The following is a 12,940-nucleotide window of genomic DNA, read 5'->3' as shown; positions in this document are numbered from 1 at the left end:
TAGTATACAAAATCCTTGGTTAGCTGCATAGGCTATTTGGCAAATGTAGCTAAAGCCAAGCTCACAAAGCAGCTATGTATCTATGAAATAACCAGTGGGGCTAGTTAATGAATGTTACTGCCACTTTGTTTACACGCAAAGCTGAAATTGAAGAAAAAAAATCACAAACTGGAAATGCATTGTATCACGTCCTTCCTGAGATGTACACTGTCTCAGATGAGTGGCCTCAGTCTTCTCTGTTGTTTGGAGTTGTTAAATTGTTCTGTTCACTCTGCTTGTTTGTTTAATCTTATCTTGCTTATATATTCCAGACCTGGTGTCTGTTCTGAAACCTACAGGTTGGCCTCACTTAATTTTAATGCACCTCAGTAATGTCAAAACTGAGCTTTTGTTTTCCTTGATATTTCAAATCATGATGCAGAAGCGTCTGCAGCTGACAGACTTAAAACAGGCTTGTGGCAAAACCAGCAACAACTAATGCCTGGCAAGTATGCAGACATGAGGTCTGAGCTTGGACTCCGGCTCGAGCTTCATCATGTTATAATTATCACAGTTACATTTGCCCAGGCTTGGCCTGATGCGACACAGTACAACAGCAGAGCGGGCAGACACAACACTCTGTGTTTGGGTCACTGAGGTGCAACGTGTCCACCCCGGCCAGACCCGGGCTCAGTGTCCAGCCATGAGCTCTTATGTGGGTTGACAGCCTGTTTACCTTGGATGCCATTTCCTTGATGTTTCTGCATGGTTTGGCGCTGACTAGCAGTTGAAGGCCTGCAGCTTTATTGAATTAGCCCCGCAGCTACAAAGGCATGGAAAAATGAGAGACAAAAGAAAAGATAGAAAATGAGAACTGGAGAGGAAGCAGTCAAAGTTTGGTGTACATTTGAGTTCTGAATACATTTTCTTCCCCTTAAGTGAGTCCAAACATGCCAGAAAGTGGAGACTAAAAGTGTAAACACGTGCAGCATATCTGCACAGAGTGGAGCAGACAGATTGGGAAATGCTGCCTTCTACATCAGATTCAATATAAATGGCTTCTCCTATTGGCTCCCTGCTGCACCACCCCCTTGAATGGGTCCTGCCCTGCTGGGATGTCTTGTACAAACTGCCTCTGGGTAAATATCACATGCCATATAAGAACATACTGACCCGGTTCCTTAGAAAAGAGCAGAAAGAGGAGTATTCACTTAAAACAACATATCAGGAACCAGAAGGAGCTTAACACTGTGCCCAATGATCCTCCTCCCCTCAGGATATGAAAGGAGACTGAATGCACACAGACTTTTGGAGTATGCACCGATGCATGCATGTTCAGGGCCTCTTCTCTTCTTTTCTCATCTTCAAAGAAAACATCACAAGGTGGTTTTTGCACACATGAAGGTCTTTTAGGGGGATTTTTTTGGAGTATAATAACCCTATTGTGATGAAGCAGCCTGTAAAATCACAAGTCAGGTGGGATCAAATGTCAGCAAACAACATATTTTGTGCTTTCATATAGACTTTATCAGATTATAGAGGAAAATCTGGATGAATAAACTTGTAATGGAGAATAAACTTGTCTCTTTTGAGAGTTTTCTAAGCCTCTCTGGTTTCTCTTTCTGCTCACAGCACCATACAAGAAGTGCAATCCCAGTCCAGATTAATCCCCACCGTTCCTCTAATCTCCCTCTGTAACAGGGTCAGATTAGGGCACTAAAATTATATGGTGGGGCACATTAACACATAAAGATTACTCATGTGCACATTTATAATCCCCTTAGACTTTAAGTAATGTTAAGAGAGCGGATGCTGTGGGGTATTAAAGACAGCCCTACATTTTTCTATTTATAACACTTTTTTAAGGTCTGCATAGCTGTCGGGTATTTTTCTCCCTCAGGGTAACCAAAGAAAGTACGGTTTACCTTTGGGTAATTATCCAATCCAGCTCTCTGTTGGAGAGGGGTTTTTTTAAGTTGCTAATGAGCCGTAAAGTGAGGCGTCTGCTCTCAACTTTATAGACAAAACCATGCAGTAATGGATCCCAAGAGAAACCACAGCTTTGATGTTTTTAGAATAAAATGCTAAACATTTACTGCAAGCCCAAATTCTGTAATTGATTGTAATGGAGGGCAAATGATGAACTCAGTTATGATTGTTTTAAAGGAACAGTTTGGAAGTACACTTCTGCAGTTTCTTGAAGTCGTTACGATCATAAGATTGATGCCTTTGTCTTTCATGGAGCCAGGAGGTGATTAGACTTGGTTTAGTATTCAGTCAGGAGGTAGCCAGCTGTCCAGAATCTGCCAACCAACAGCTATAAAACACATAGCATGATGTCTATTCAATTTAACATTAATAATAACAGGATTATTAAAGTAAAGTTGTCATGAACCATGGTAAGCTCTCTGCTCTTTATTCTGTCCAAAAAAGTGATTTTTTCCCAGAAAAAAAAACATAGGAATCAAGTAGCAACCAGAACACCCCTCCTAATCTATATGCTGTGAGCTAGAGCTCTGAGTTGTTTGCCTTTACCTAGCTGTAACATGACAGATTAAAAGGAAAGCAACAAATCAGGCTAGATGACACCTTGAGGTGAAAGATTCAGGGTTCAAACCCCAGTTATGGCCTTCCTGTATGGAGCTGAAATGCTCTGGCCTGCTCCACATGAAGCGATCTTCCCTAAGATCATGGAAGGGACACAAACCTTAAAAGCAGGGTTCAAACCCTGGCAGGCAACCTTGAACCTTGAAAAGCAGATTTATCAGACTCCATCCATGCCTATTCTTCTCTTTGTTGTGCCGGATTTAGTTGTACTGTGTGCTCATAGTAATGGCTGTCACCGGTGTAGCTCGGATGTAACTACAGTATGGCAATGTTTTCTATCAGAACTGGACCACAGAATAGCACTGAAAGCTGCAGAAAGATATTTTTGCTCATTTACCGACCAGCTCAGGCATGAGATTGTCACGTGTAGGGTTAAGTTGTGCTGCAAGCTGGTATACACTTCCTGGCCAGGCTAGCGATTAGCTTGGTTTTAGCTGTAGAAAACTGGTAGCCACACCAAAATGTCTCTCAATAGACCACCTCAATTTTAGCCACTGAAAACCTCCAACAGCAGCGCTAGCTTGTGTAGCTCATGTTAGCTGTAGAGCTACGCACATCTACTACCTTATATTGTCTTGTCGCTCTGATTGGCTCATCATTAATGAGACAGGCAGAATATTCGTCAAATCGCCTCCTGAGAATTTTTTGTAAAGTCTTGCCCTTCCCAGACACTTCTTATGGCACCTTTCAAAGTCACCTATACAAGCCTTCCAGGGCTGACTGCTGAGAAGCATCCCCCCAGCATGATGCTGCCACCACCATGCTTCACAGTAGGGATGGTGTGTTTGTGGTGATGTGCTGTTTGGTGTTCTCCAAACATAACATCTGGTCTAATGGCCAGAAAGCACCATTATGGTCTCATCAGACCAAAGAATTTTCTTCCACATGACCATAAATTCTCCCACGTGGCTTTTGGTGAACTTGCACAGCCATATTAGTGCCATATTCCTTCCATTTATTGATGATGGATTTAACTGGACTCTGGGGGATGTTCAGTACCTTGTACATTTTATTGTATCCATCCCCTGACTTATAATTCTAAATCACTTTTTCTCTGAGTTGCTCGGAGTGTTCTTTTGTCTTCACGGTGTAATGGTAGCCAGGAATACTGGTTAAACAGTGACTACTACAGTCACTTGAGACATATTCACTGCACTCACTGTACACCCAGATATTTTCCCCTAGATTAAAAAGACTTTCTAAAATGGTTGTAAAGAAGAAACAAGACAGCAGAAACATTTGGATATTAGGCCACAATGTTTATTCAGTAGTGTTGTTTCAACTTATAGGTACAATACTGTCAGCTTTTGTAAGACTAAAAAAAAGTTACCATTACAGTCATCCATGCTCACAGAATGCCAGTCAAGTCGTTTACACCTTTCTTTTGTGTACAAACCTGCCACATGCTCACTGCGAGCAAGTACATTTCCAAATGGTAGGCACTTTGAAGGTTTAAAACATTTGTGAATATACATTTATATATATTTATATATCTTTTCATATACTAATAAGCAATTGGACTCAAAGGTCAGGTCTCTAATTGAAAGAGAAAAAATCTAAAAGAGTGAAGAGAAAATAAACAAGGAAACAACATGATGTGGCCATGGCAGAGGGGGGTGGTGGGAGTAGAAACACTGTGAGTCTTTGGGTTTTTCAGTATAGTTCAGTACCTTAAGTCCTATGACAAGAGAGGACGAAAGAGGAAGGGGTAAAAGATGGGGGACTGAAATAATACAAGAGGGACATCATGAAGGTGGTGTTGTGACAGCTTCTACCTCGCTATAATACAACTGAAAAAGGCATTTAATAAACCTGCCTGACAATTTAGTGTCTCTTCAGAGCAGGTTTATGTAGATATATCTTTATAAAAAAAGAGGACAGTAACTTGTGATCTAACTTAAGTTTTTATTTATTGTAACTGGAGCCATTTTTTTAGCCTTTTATGCTCATTTAGGGATGCAAAATGGCATCAAAACAATGCCTTTTGAAGGTTTTAAACCTGGCAAACAATCTCACTACTTTCGAAATGCCTGTCCTGACCACTTGAAATATTCCTCATAACACTGGAGTCTAGATTTTTCTGTGTATGGAGCCCTCTAAGAAAACGACTGTAGGTTTCTAGGGGGGTGTCTGCAGAGGTATGTGCTCTGCATATGGGGGGCTTCAGCCCTGGTCTGGTGTGATTGTGTCCAGGCTTTTTAGTTTGCAGATCAACACCAGGACACGGACAATAATGCCAGGCTACCCGGGTGGTTCCATACAGCCGAAAGAGAGAGCGAAAAGGGGGGCTGGTCGGGGGGCTGACAACTGAACTGGCGGAGCTCCAATCTGATTAAAAAAGGAGGTGGGAGTGAGGGAGGTTAGGGTAAACACAGAGGGGGGAGAGAAGGGTGTTAGAAAAGTTTGGGTGCTGTCAGTAAACTCAAGGGAAGGGAGAATTTATGGGCTTGAAAACATCCCAAAGTAGTGGGAAGCAAAGCAGCGAATGTGCAAGACGTGAACGAGAATGTGTTTAAATAAAAAAGATTAACGACATAAAACAGAGTGAGATTTATGCTTTTCTTGAGCCCTGACACGCTTATTTTCATCTTTTAAAGACCTGAAATTAAAACGCTGTCAAAAAAAAAAACCTGTGAAGAGAACAAACAATAAACAAGACAAAATGAAACGCTCACGTTTGACCCAAAAAAACGGATGTGAGAGCAAATAATAAACATTGTAACCTGAAGGGAGAACATTTACATTGACTGTTAACAGCGTTAATATGAAGACAAAAAGAGCTTCATCAAAACTACAAAGGCATTTTTTTAACATCAGAGAAAAGATAAATTAATGTTATACACCTTTTAGCGATCAACATCAGACATGCTAGGACAAAATAAAAAAGAAAGAAGGATTGATACAGAATAATTATATTCAATTATTTCCACTTTAAATTTTTTCTTTACAAATAACAGACTGCTACAGTTAAAAGTAGTCAGCGACTAAAAACAGCTCCTTTGACAGAAGACAGATGCGATTAGTTTCCTTGCCTTTACACATCCTGTTTTTTCATTTTTCAGCCTTTTCAAATAATACACAAAATGTTTAAATACACTGAGATCTGCTTTAAAATGACAAATGCTTGGTTTTCATTTTTTTTTTTAAAAAAAGAAAGAAAGAAAAGGTCTTAATTACAATACTCTATGCAAAAGCTTTCCTTTATGCTATTTTTCCTTAATCAGAGACATTTCCTTGTTGGGTGTGAACAGGTTTTTGTTGTTGTCATGGACTGTAGTTTTTTTTAGATTTTTTTGAATTTTGTTTTTTACAGTCTCTCACGATGTGTCGTTCAGATGACAGGAGGGCGGCGGGGGTTTTTATGCATAAAACTCCTTGGTTGGGGCCTTCTGGTAGGCTGCTCCGGAGGGTTTCCTCTCTCCCAGGTCGTAGCTGCCCTCATCCTTCTTTCTCATGCGGTACACCAGGAGGAGGATGAGGAAGATGGCGAACAGGAAGCCGATGACACCGCCTGCGATAACAGCTGAGAAGGGAAGAGAAGGAAAGCACAAATCAGTGCATGGAAACGTTAAGGGTATCCCAAAGAAAATGAGACCTTTAGTTCAGTCAAGACTGATTTGCAGCTATAAATATTTCTTCCTTTGCCAATAAGAAAAGCCTAAACCGAGGAAGGAAGCAGCAATCAGAGCAGGCATCTATGACAACAGAATGGCACTGATTAAGTCAGAAGCAGAATAAAGGAGGAGCTGGGGTGGAGTGTAAATAAGGCAGCATGAGAGGGCCAATGGCGTGCTCAGAGCAAATCAGCTGGCCATCAGCTGATGAGGGCTTGCGTTAGATCAGCTGATCTCAATTATGGCAGCACTTGACTCCATGGCCTACCTGAACTAACCCTATATGCTCAATTATGCTTCTTTTTACTCTCAAATTAAACACGTTTTTTAGTGCAACCACTTTGGACACAGTCGAATTTAGCATCAGTATCTGCTATGTTGCGACAAGCTTGAATACTAATGCAATCCCCCTGCAAATTTTCTTTCATTTTAAGGCTTAAATGTGGTGAAACTAAATGGCAACTATCCAAGCTGAATGTTAAAACCAAAGCAAAAGGTAAAACCCTAAATTTATCTCCCAATACGAGTAAATAATTCCCTGTTGTCCATTTCCCATCCTCTAAAGTGTCTAAAAGTTAACAGTCCATTAAGGGATATTGAGGCTTGATCCTTTATTGGTTCACAGTGATGAGCCGTCTCAAGTGTGGCTGATTCAACACCATCCGTATACCAATCAGCAGCTACCCATCTGGGGCATAGGATGGAAAAGCTAATGGTTTCGGTTTCACTGGGTGAATAAATCCAATGCAGACAAACAAACAACAGCCAGTCAACCAGCACTGCTCGAAATAAATCCCCTTTCTGTTCCTGAACTGGCAGATGAAGCTCATCTCCAGACTAAAGTATTGACAGCGACACAGATGAATGCCCAGCCAAAAGGTCTCTTTCTATGAGCTCTTCGGTTGGATGGTTAGAAAGAAGATGAATTTCAGGAGTGGGATCATTTTTGTAGCAGGTTTTATTAGAAGACTGCAATAGCAGTAAAATTTTTACCTTTGTTAGTGATGAAAAATTGACTCCACATAACTTTCTATTCAAATCTGTTTTGGTTTTTTATTCTGTCATTCTGTGTGGACTCAGAACTGTTCAATGTGCAATATACTGAATATACAACAGCTACGCTATGGACAAAAGTATTTGGCCACCTGACCATTAGCGTTCCTCAATATTTTGGGCTGTTTTTGTGGGAATTTGTGTCCATTTATTGGGTTGAGGTTAGGGCTCTGTGTGGGCCAGTCAAGTTCTTCTACACCAAACCCATCAAACCATGTCTTAATAGTGCTTGATTTGTGCGCTGGGCTTATGTTGGAATAGAAAAGGCCCTTCACCAAACTGTTGCCACAAAGATAAAAGTAAAGCATTGTCTAAAATATCTTGGTATGCTGAAGCATTAAGATGGCCCTTCACTGGAGATGAGGGGTCGAGCCCAAACCGTGAAGAACCGCCCCATATCCTTATCCCTCCTCCACCAGATTTACAGTTGCTTTTACAGTTCCATAATGCAGGCAGGCAATGTTCTCCCGGCATCCGTGATTCATCACTCCACAGAACACGTTTCCACTGCTCCACAGTCCAGTGTCAGTGTGCTTTGCACAACTCCATCCAACACTTGCCATTGGACGTGGTGATGTGAGGCTAGCATGCAGCTTTTCAGCCATGGAAACACATTTCATATAGCTCCAGCTTTTTGTGCTTACATTAATGCCAGTGGCAGTTCAGAACTCTTCAGTTATCAGCAGAGCGTTGACGACTTTAAGCACCATGCTTCTTTTACATGGTCTTATGCTTTGTGGCTGAGTTGCTATTGTTCCTAAATGCTTCCACTTTCCAAAAATATCACTTATAGCAGAACCTGTCTTACTACAGAGGTGGCATCCATCACAGTGCCACACTTGAAGTCATCAAAGTCTTCATAATGACCCATTTTGTATCACATATGTTTGGAAAATGGAAAATGCATGGCTGAGTGCTTGTTTTTCTACATCTGTGGCAATGGGTCTGATTCGAACACCTGAATTCAACAATTAACTAGTGTGGCCAGATAATTTTGTCCATATAGTGTATCGGCAGATGCCTACATCTAGAGAAGAATGGAGACCTTTTTCCAGATTGCTGGAACATTATGTAGCCTTGTTTTCAGACATTTCCCTCAATAACTCATGTTTCGCCAAACATCAATAAAGCATCTTCATACCTCCATATTTAGTGATCAGAGTTTGACTGGCACCTCAAATGTTATTAAGACTAAAATGCATAAGAAAAAAACATCAAGATAGACTCCTTCTCTCATTTAGGGCTCTACGTATGGATGTCTTTAAAAACTTGGACTTCTTGGCCTGTTGGCCTTAGGAAGAATATTTAAAATGGAAAATCCCACAAAAGTCAGACATGTTCTCTGTATTTCTCAACATTCTCCCAGTAACAATTGGTTGCAGGATTTGATCTTGTAATGCATGGCTCCAGAAAAATTGTGAAGCTGACCCCAAAAAGACAGTGGAAGAAATATTGAAGGTCAAACTTTCTGTATTGGACTCATTGTTAACCAAAAGGCCAAAAGTGGTGAAACATCAGGGGGATTCTGACTAAAATCCACCCAGGCTGTATCAAAAATCCTCCAGCTTTGACCCTGACTCCGCTCACTAATGCTCATAACTCACCACATGGGCTTATTTCATTCTCCTTCCCAATTACTCCTGTATGAGGTTCTTTATAGCTTCCTAATCTGTTTAGGCCCCCTCCTGGCGCTTCAATTGGGCTTCTGCTCCACTTTAGGTTTCCACATGTTGACTGGCCCAATAGCCCCATGGGTAACTATTCTGGCACGTACCCTTCCTCTAAGCTCCAAGAAGCTGTAACGCAATACAGAGCGAATAAATGAAAATTATATTATGGGCAATTATTTTTATAGGAGTCATATGGGAGATGAAGATTAATGGTTATAATCTAGAAGAAGGAAAAGAGAATGAAGCAGAGGAGGCAAAAAGTTCAAAAACGGAATGTGATGAAGGTAAAGTACATAAATTTCCATTTTCTGAAGACTAATTCAAAGTCTTTCCTTACTCTTTTTCTATCTCAGTCCAAGAACATTGTTCAAAGATGAAATAGGGAAATCAGTTGGAGGTAGATGTAAGCTGCGTTCTTATTAAACTGATGCTGTCCTGATTTGTCCTTGTTAAAGTTGTTTCTGCATATTGCCAGCACCAGATGGATAGCACAACAAAGTAAAAGCGAGATGCCAATCAACGTGTGCCTCAGACACGCCAGGAAAAAAAGAGAGACACGGCATCAGACAGAGCAGTGATTTTGAGTCCGGTAATTTCCTTTCCATCCTCTTTCATGTACTCAAAAGTGAGAAACACACGCTTGAAACACCCACAATGCTGCGAACTCTACAAGGTCCCACAGAGGGGAGCAGATGGGGTTTATTAAAAGTAATTATTTCGAGAAGTGGATCAGGTGGGAGATGTAATGGAACATATTTCTGAGACTGAAGACTTTGCTGTTTGCTAGAAATATGCCAACACACTGAAACGTACAATGATTGGTAAAACATTAGACGGAAAATTAGTGAAACACTTCCAATATGCTTCAAAGCCTTTTTCGGGAGAGCATCAAAATAAATGTCTCTTTCATGTTGGGTAATAATTGCAGGAAAGGTTTAATATTTTGGAGGGAAATGCTTTGGCTTTGGAAATGGTTGGTGTTAATTTAAGTTCAAGAAGAGAGGGGTTTAGCATAGCATTGGAGTGGAAAAAGCTAGCCTGGCTTAGTCCAGAGGTAACACATTCCAACACTTTTAACCTTACTAATAAACCAAGACCTTTAGACAACCCAGGCTAGCCTCCCTAAATGGATTATTTAAGGCTAGGCCAGGCTAAGCTCAATACAAGCCAAGAGAGAGTTAGCTTAGCTTAGCATTAAAACTATAGCACCCACCAGCATCTTTGAAGTTACAAATACACAAACACTTTTAGACTGAGTCAGTCTAGAAGCTTCCCCCCAAATCAAGTCTTTATGCTAAGCTAGGCCACCTTCATCCGTCTCACAGAGAGTCAACTATCATGCACTTTCACCAGAATATAGAAATATTCTTTTAAGACGGTCCTTTTTATTTCTGCAATCGTATAGTATATGATACAATAAAGTATAGTGACACATTCATCATCATTGAAAAGAAGGTAGAGTTTGACGTCTTTTATGGTTCAAATTAACATACCTGCCAACACCTCTGTCCTCTGGAAGAGGTTTTCAGTGCGAACCTCGACAGCCTCCTGAGGTGAGCCGGGAGCACTAGTCGTACTGGTCAGCTGGTTACTCTGCATGTCCTCTGTAACTGGCACAGGTGCCTGAATGAGGGGAATAAGGAAAGGAGGGAAGAAAGCAGCACATGGAGAAAAACAAAGGATTAGTTTCTTTCTCTAAAACTGTGTTTTCTGCAGAGGTGAAAAAATGCACACAACTATTGCGCTTAAGCAAAAGCACATCTCTGGATATAATTTACTTCAGTAAAAGTATTGCTCTATATATCTACTGAAGTAAAAGTAAAAAGTATTTCATTAAAAGTTTTGATAAAGTACTGAGTAGCTACCGAGGAGTTGGGCAGTAAAATGTAATATGTGCTTATTGGCAAGAACAACAAGAGAACAGATCTCCAACCAGGTTGTTCAGGTAAAGTCACACCTTTATAATCAAATAAAATATACATCAAAATGAACAGTGTTGATTTAAGTCTTACAGAGTCTGCTCTGTCAAGAACAAAGCAGAAGGTCAATCTCATAGCAAGGCATTGAATACTGACAAAGAGTATGGTGGATAACTTCACTCATGGTGCAAATGTGTCTCACAGCAGAAACATCACTCCAGATTTTCTGTGTCCAACAGCTGTTCAGTCATGTGATGCGGAATCATTCTCTCGCTATGTGTTTCTGTGTAGTCAACAGAGGTGGAAAACGTATGAGAGTATTGAATTGAAGTAAAAGTTACTCTGGTTCAAAATTACTTAAGTAGAAGTAAAAGTGCAGGTTTCAAAATGTACTCAAAAAGTACAAGTACCCAAATAAAAACATATTTTTTATTTATTGATTTTATCGATTAAAAGTTTAAAACAAATGCTACCAACAATAAGCGGAAAACAAAATATCTGCCTCAATAATAGGCCAGGTCAATAATTGGGCAGCCCCGAGTAAATATAATTTGTTTAAACAGAAGTGAAATTATTTGCCAAGGAAAGTCAAAAGCCTGGGCATGGACACGTCATCACGTTGAAATGTGACAGTTCAAAAGACCAGTGGTCTCACCGAGTCATCAGAGTGGAGACATGCACAAAAGACATGATGGTAACTTTACTGACTTTGTGGCTAATTTTGACTTGTTTTGGACGGATACGACTCTCTAACACTCTTTAACCGTTTAAAATGATGGTCACAGGGACAGACAAAGTGATCAGGTCGCATGCACAGTGCATATTCTTGCTCGTGCATGAGCAATCATACTGTGCTAAAGCCCATCTCTTCCATTCTTGCCAGGGCCCAGGAAGAGAACCATACTTGAGTGTGGTACAGAGCACGCACCCTGGTCAAACAAACTAAACTTTGAGGCTTGTTTCAGTGCATATTGTTTAGTGTGACTTTGCCCATTGTCTGCAAAAAGGGAAACAGAGAGGCTCCAACTGTATCTGCTTTAGGCGTCAAGGCCCTTTAAAGCATGTCTTTTCTGAACATGATTTCTGGTTTAAGTTGTGCAAAAGCTAGTGTGTTAAACTGCTTTCTTTCTGCTTACAGAGGATTATGTGAGGGACAATATCCCTGACAGTTTTAATGTCTTAACCTCACAGTGTAAACAAGGCTCCAGGGATTCGCTGAACAACAACAAGAGAAAAACAACTGATTTAATGTCTTAATTAATGAGCTTTAGAGATGCCGCGAGGTGGACTTCTTCCCTGTGTAGTTGATACTTCTGCTATGCTAAATGTAGCATATGAGCTGCTGGCTCTTTAACTTCATATTCAAAGGACAGACATGTGACAGTATCTAATTTAAGTCTTTTAAAGACAGCAAAACTTGTTTAACCAAATATATTTCAGTTTTAGTTACAGTCCTAAAGTCCAGATTGAGGGCAGATCCATTCAAGAGAACAGTAGGGGACAAAATGGAACCTGTCCAGTGAAACCTATAGAGGCTGGCCAGAGAAGAAAATGGAATAAATCCAGATTGGCCTGAACAGATTAGTGTGAGGCTCAGGAGAAGTAGGCAATAAAAACGGAGCTGGTGACCGCGAGGTTTATCTGAGAGTCTAGGAAAGAGAGTACACTATCTAGGATGGATCCAAACTCTTGCAGACTATGATTTTTCCACAAAATACTGAAGAAAGGAGCAAAATAGAATAGATCCAGTGAATTCGGCAAAGACCGGTGACAGAGGCAAAAGGAGAAAAAATGGAATGAGGCCAGGTGTGCTTGGCTTATACTGTAGAGACTTTTAAGACTAATCCAAAACAGATGTAGCATCCAGTGCAGTACAGTACGAGTGCAACACAAACATGAGATCTAGGATGCTTCCAGAGTATGTGATTATGTCCAAAGAGAGATGTAATCCCACATAATTTGCTATGGAGTGAAAACATTGAGAATCTATGTGAGCACTTGATCTTTATCCTGAAAACAACCTCACAGCTTCTGAGATTACAGAGGATTTAGTGACATTTTGGGTCATCTAAAGACATACTGAGGAAATGAATTGCTC

The 12,940-nt window shown here is 40.5% G+C and overlaps 1 protein-coding gene across 1 annotated transcript in view; it reads right to left on the bottom strand.

Annotated features, from left to right (window-relative positions):
• Positions 1-3,824: 3,824 nt before the first annotated feature.
• The window catches only part of sdc2 (syndecan 2), an 86,139-nt gene continuing 77,023 nt past the window's right edge, over positions 3,825-12,940 (bottom strand). The window contains exons 4-5 of the mRNA XM_041809347.1: positions 10,417-10,546; positions 3,825-6,109 (exon numbers count right to left, since the gene is read on the bottom strand). Of these exons, the coding sequence (XP_041665281.1) occupies positions 5,946-6,109; positions 10,417-10,546 (294 nt within the window). The 3' untranslated portion in view covers positions 3,825-5,945. The remainder of the gene's footprint in view (positions 6,110-10,416; positions 10,547-12,940) is intronic.

This window comes from Cheilinus undulatus, linkage group 16 (genome assembly GCF_018320785.1).
Source record: "Cheilinus undulatus linkage group 16, ASM1832078v1, whole genome shotgun sequence".
NCBI lineage: Eukaryota > Metazoa > Chordata > Actinopteri > Labriformes > Labridae > Cheilinus > Cheilinus undulatus.
This window is presented reverse-complemented; position numbering and strand designations above follow the sequence as displayed.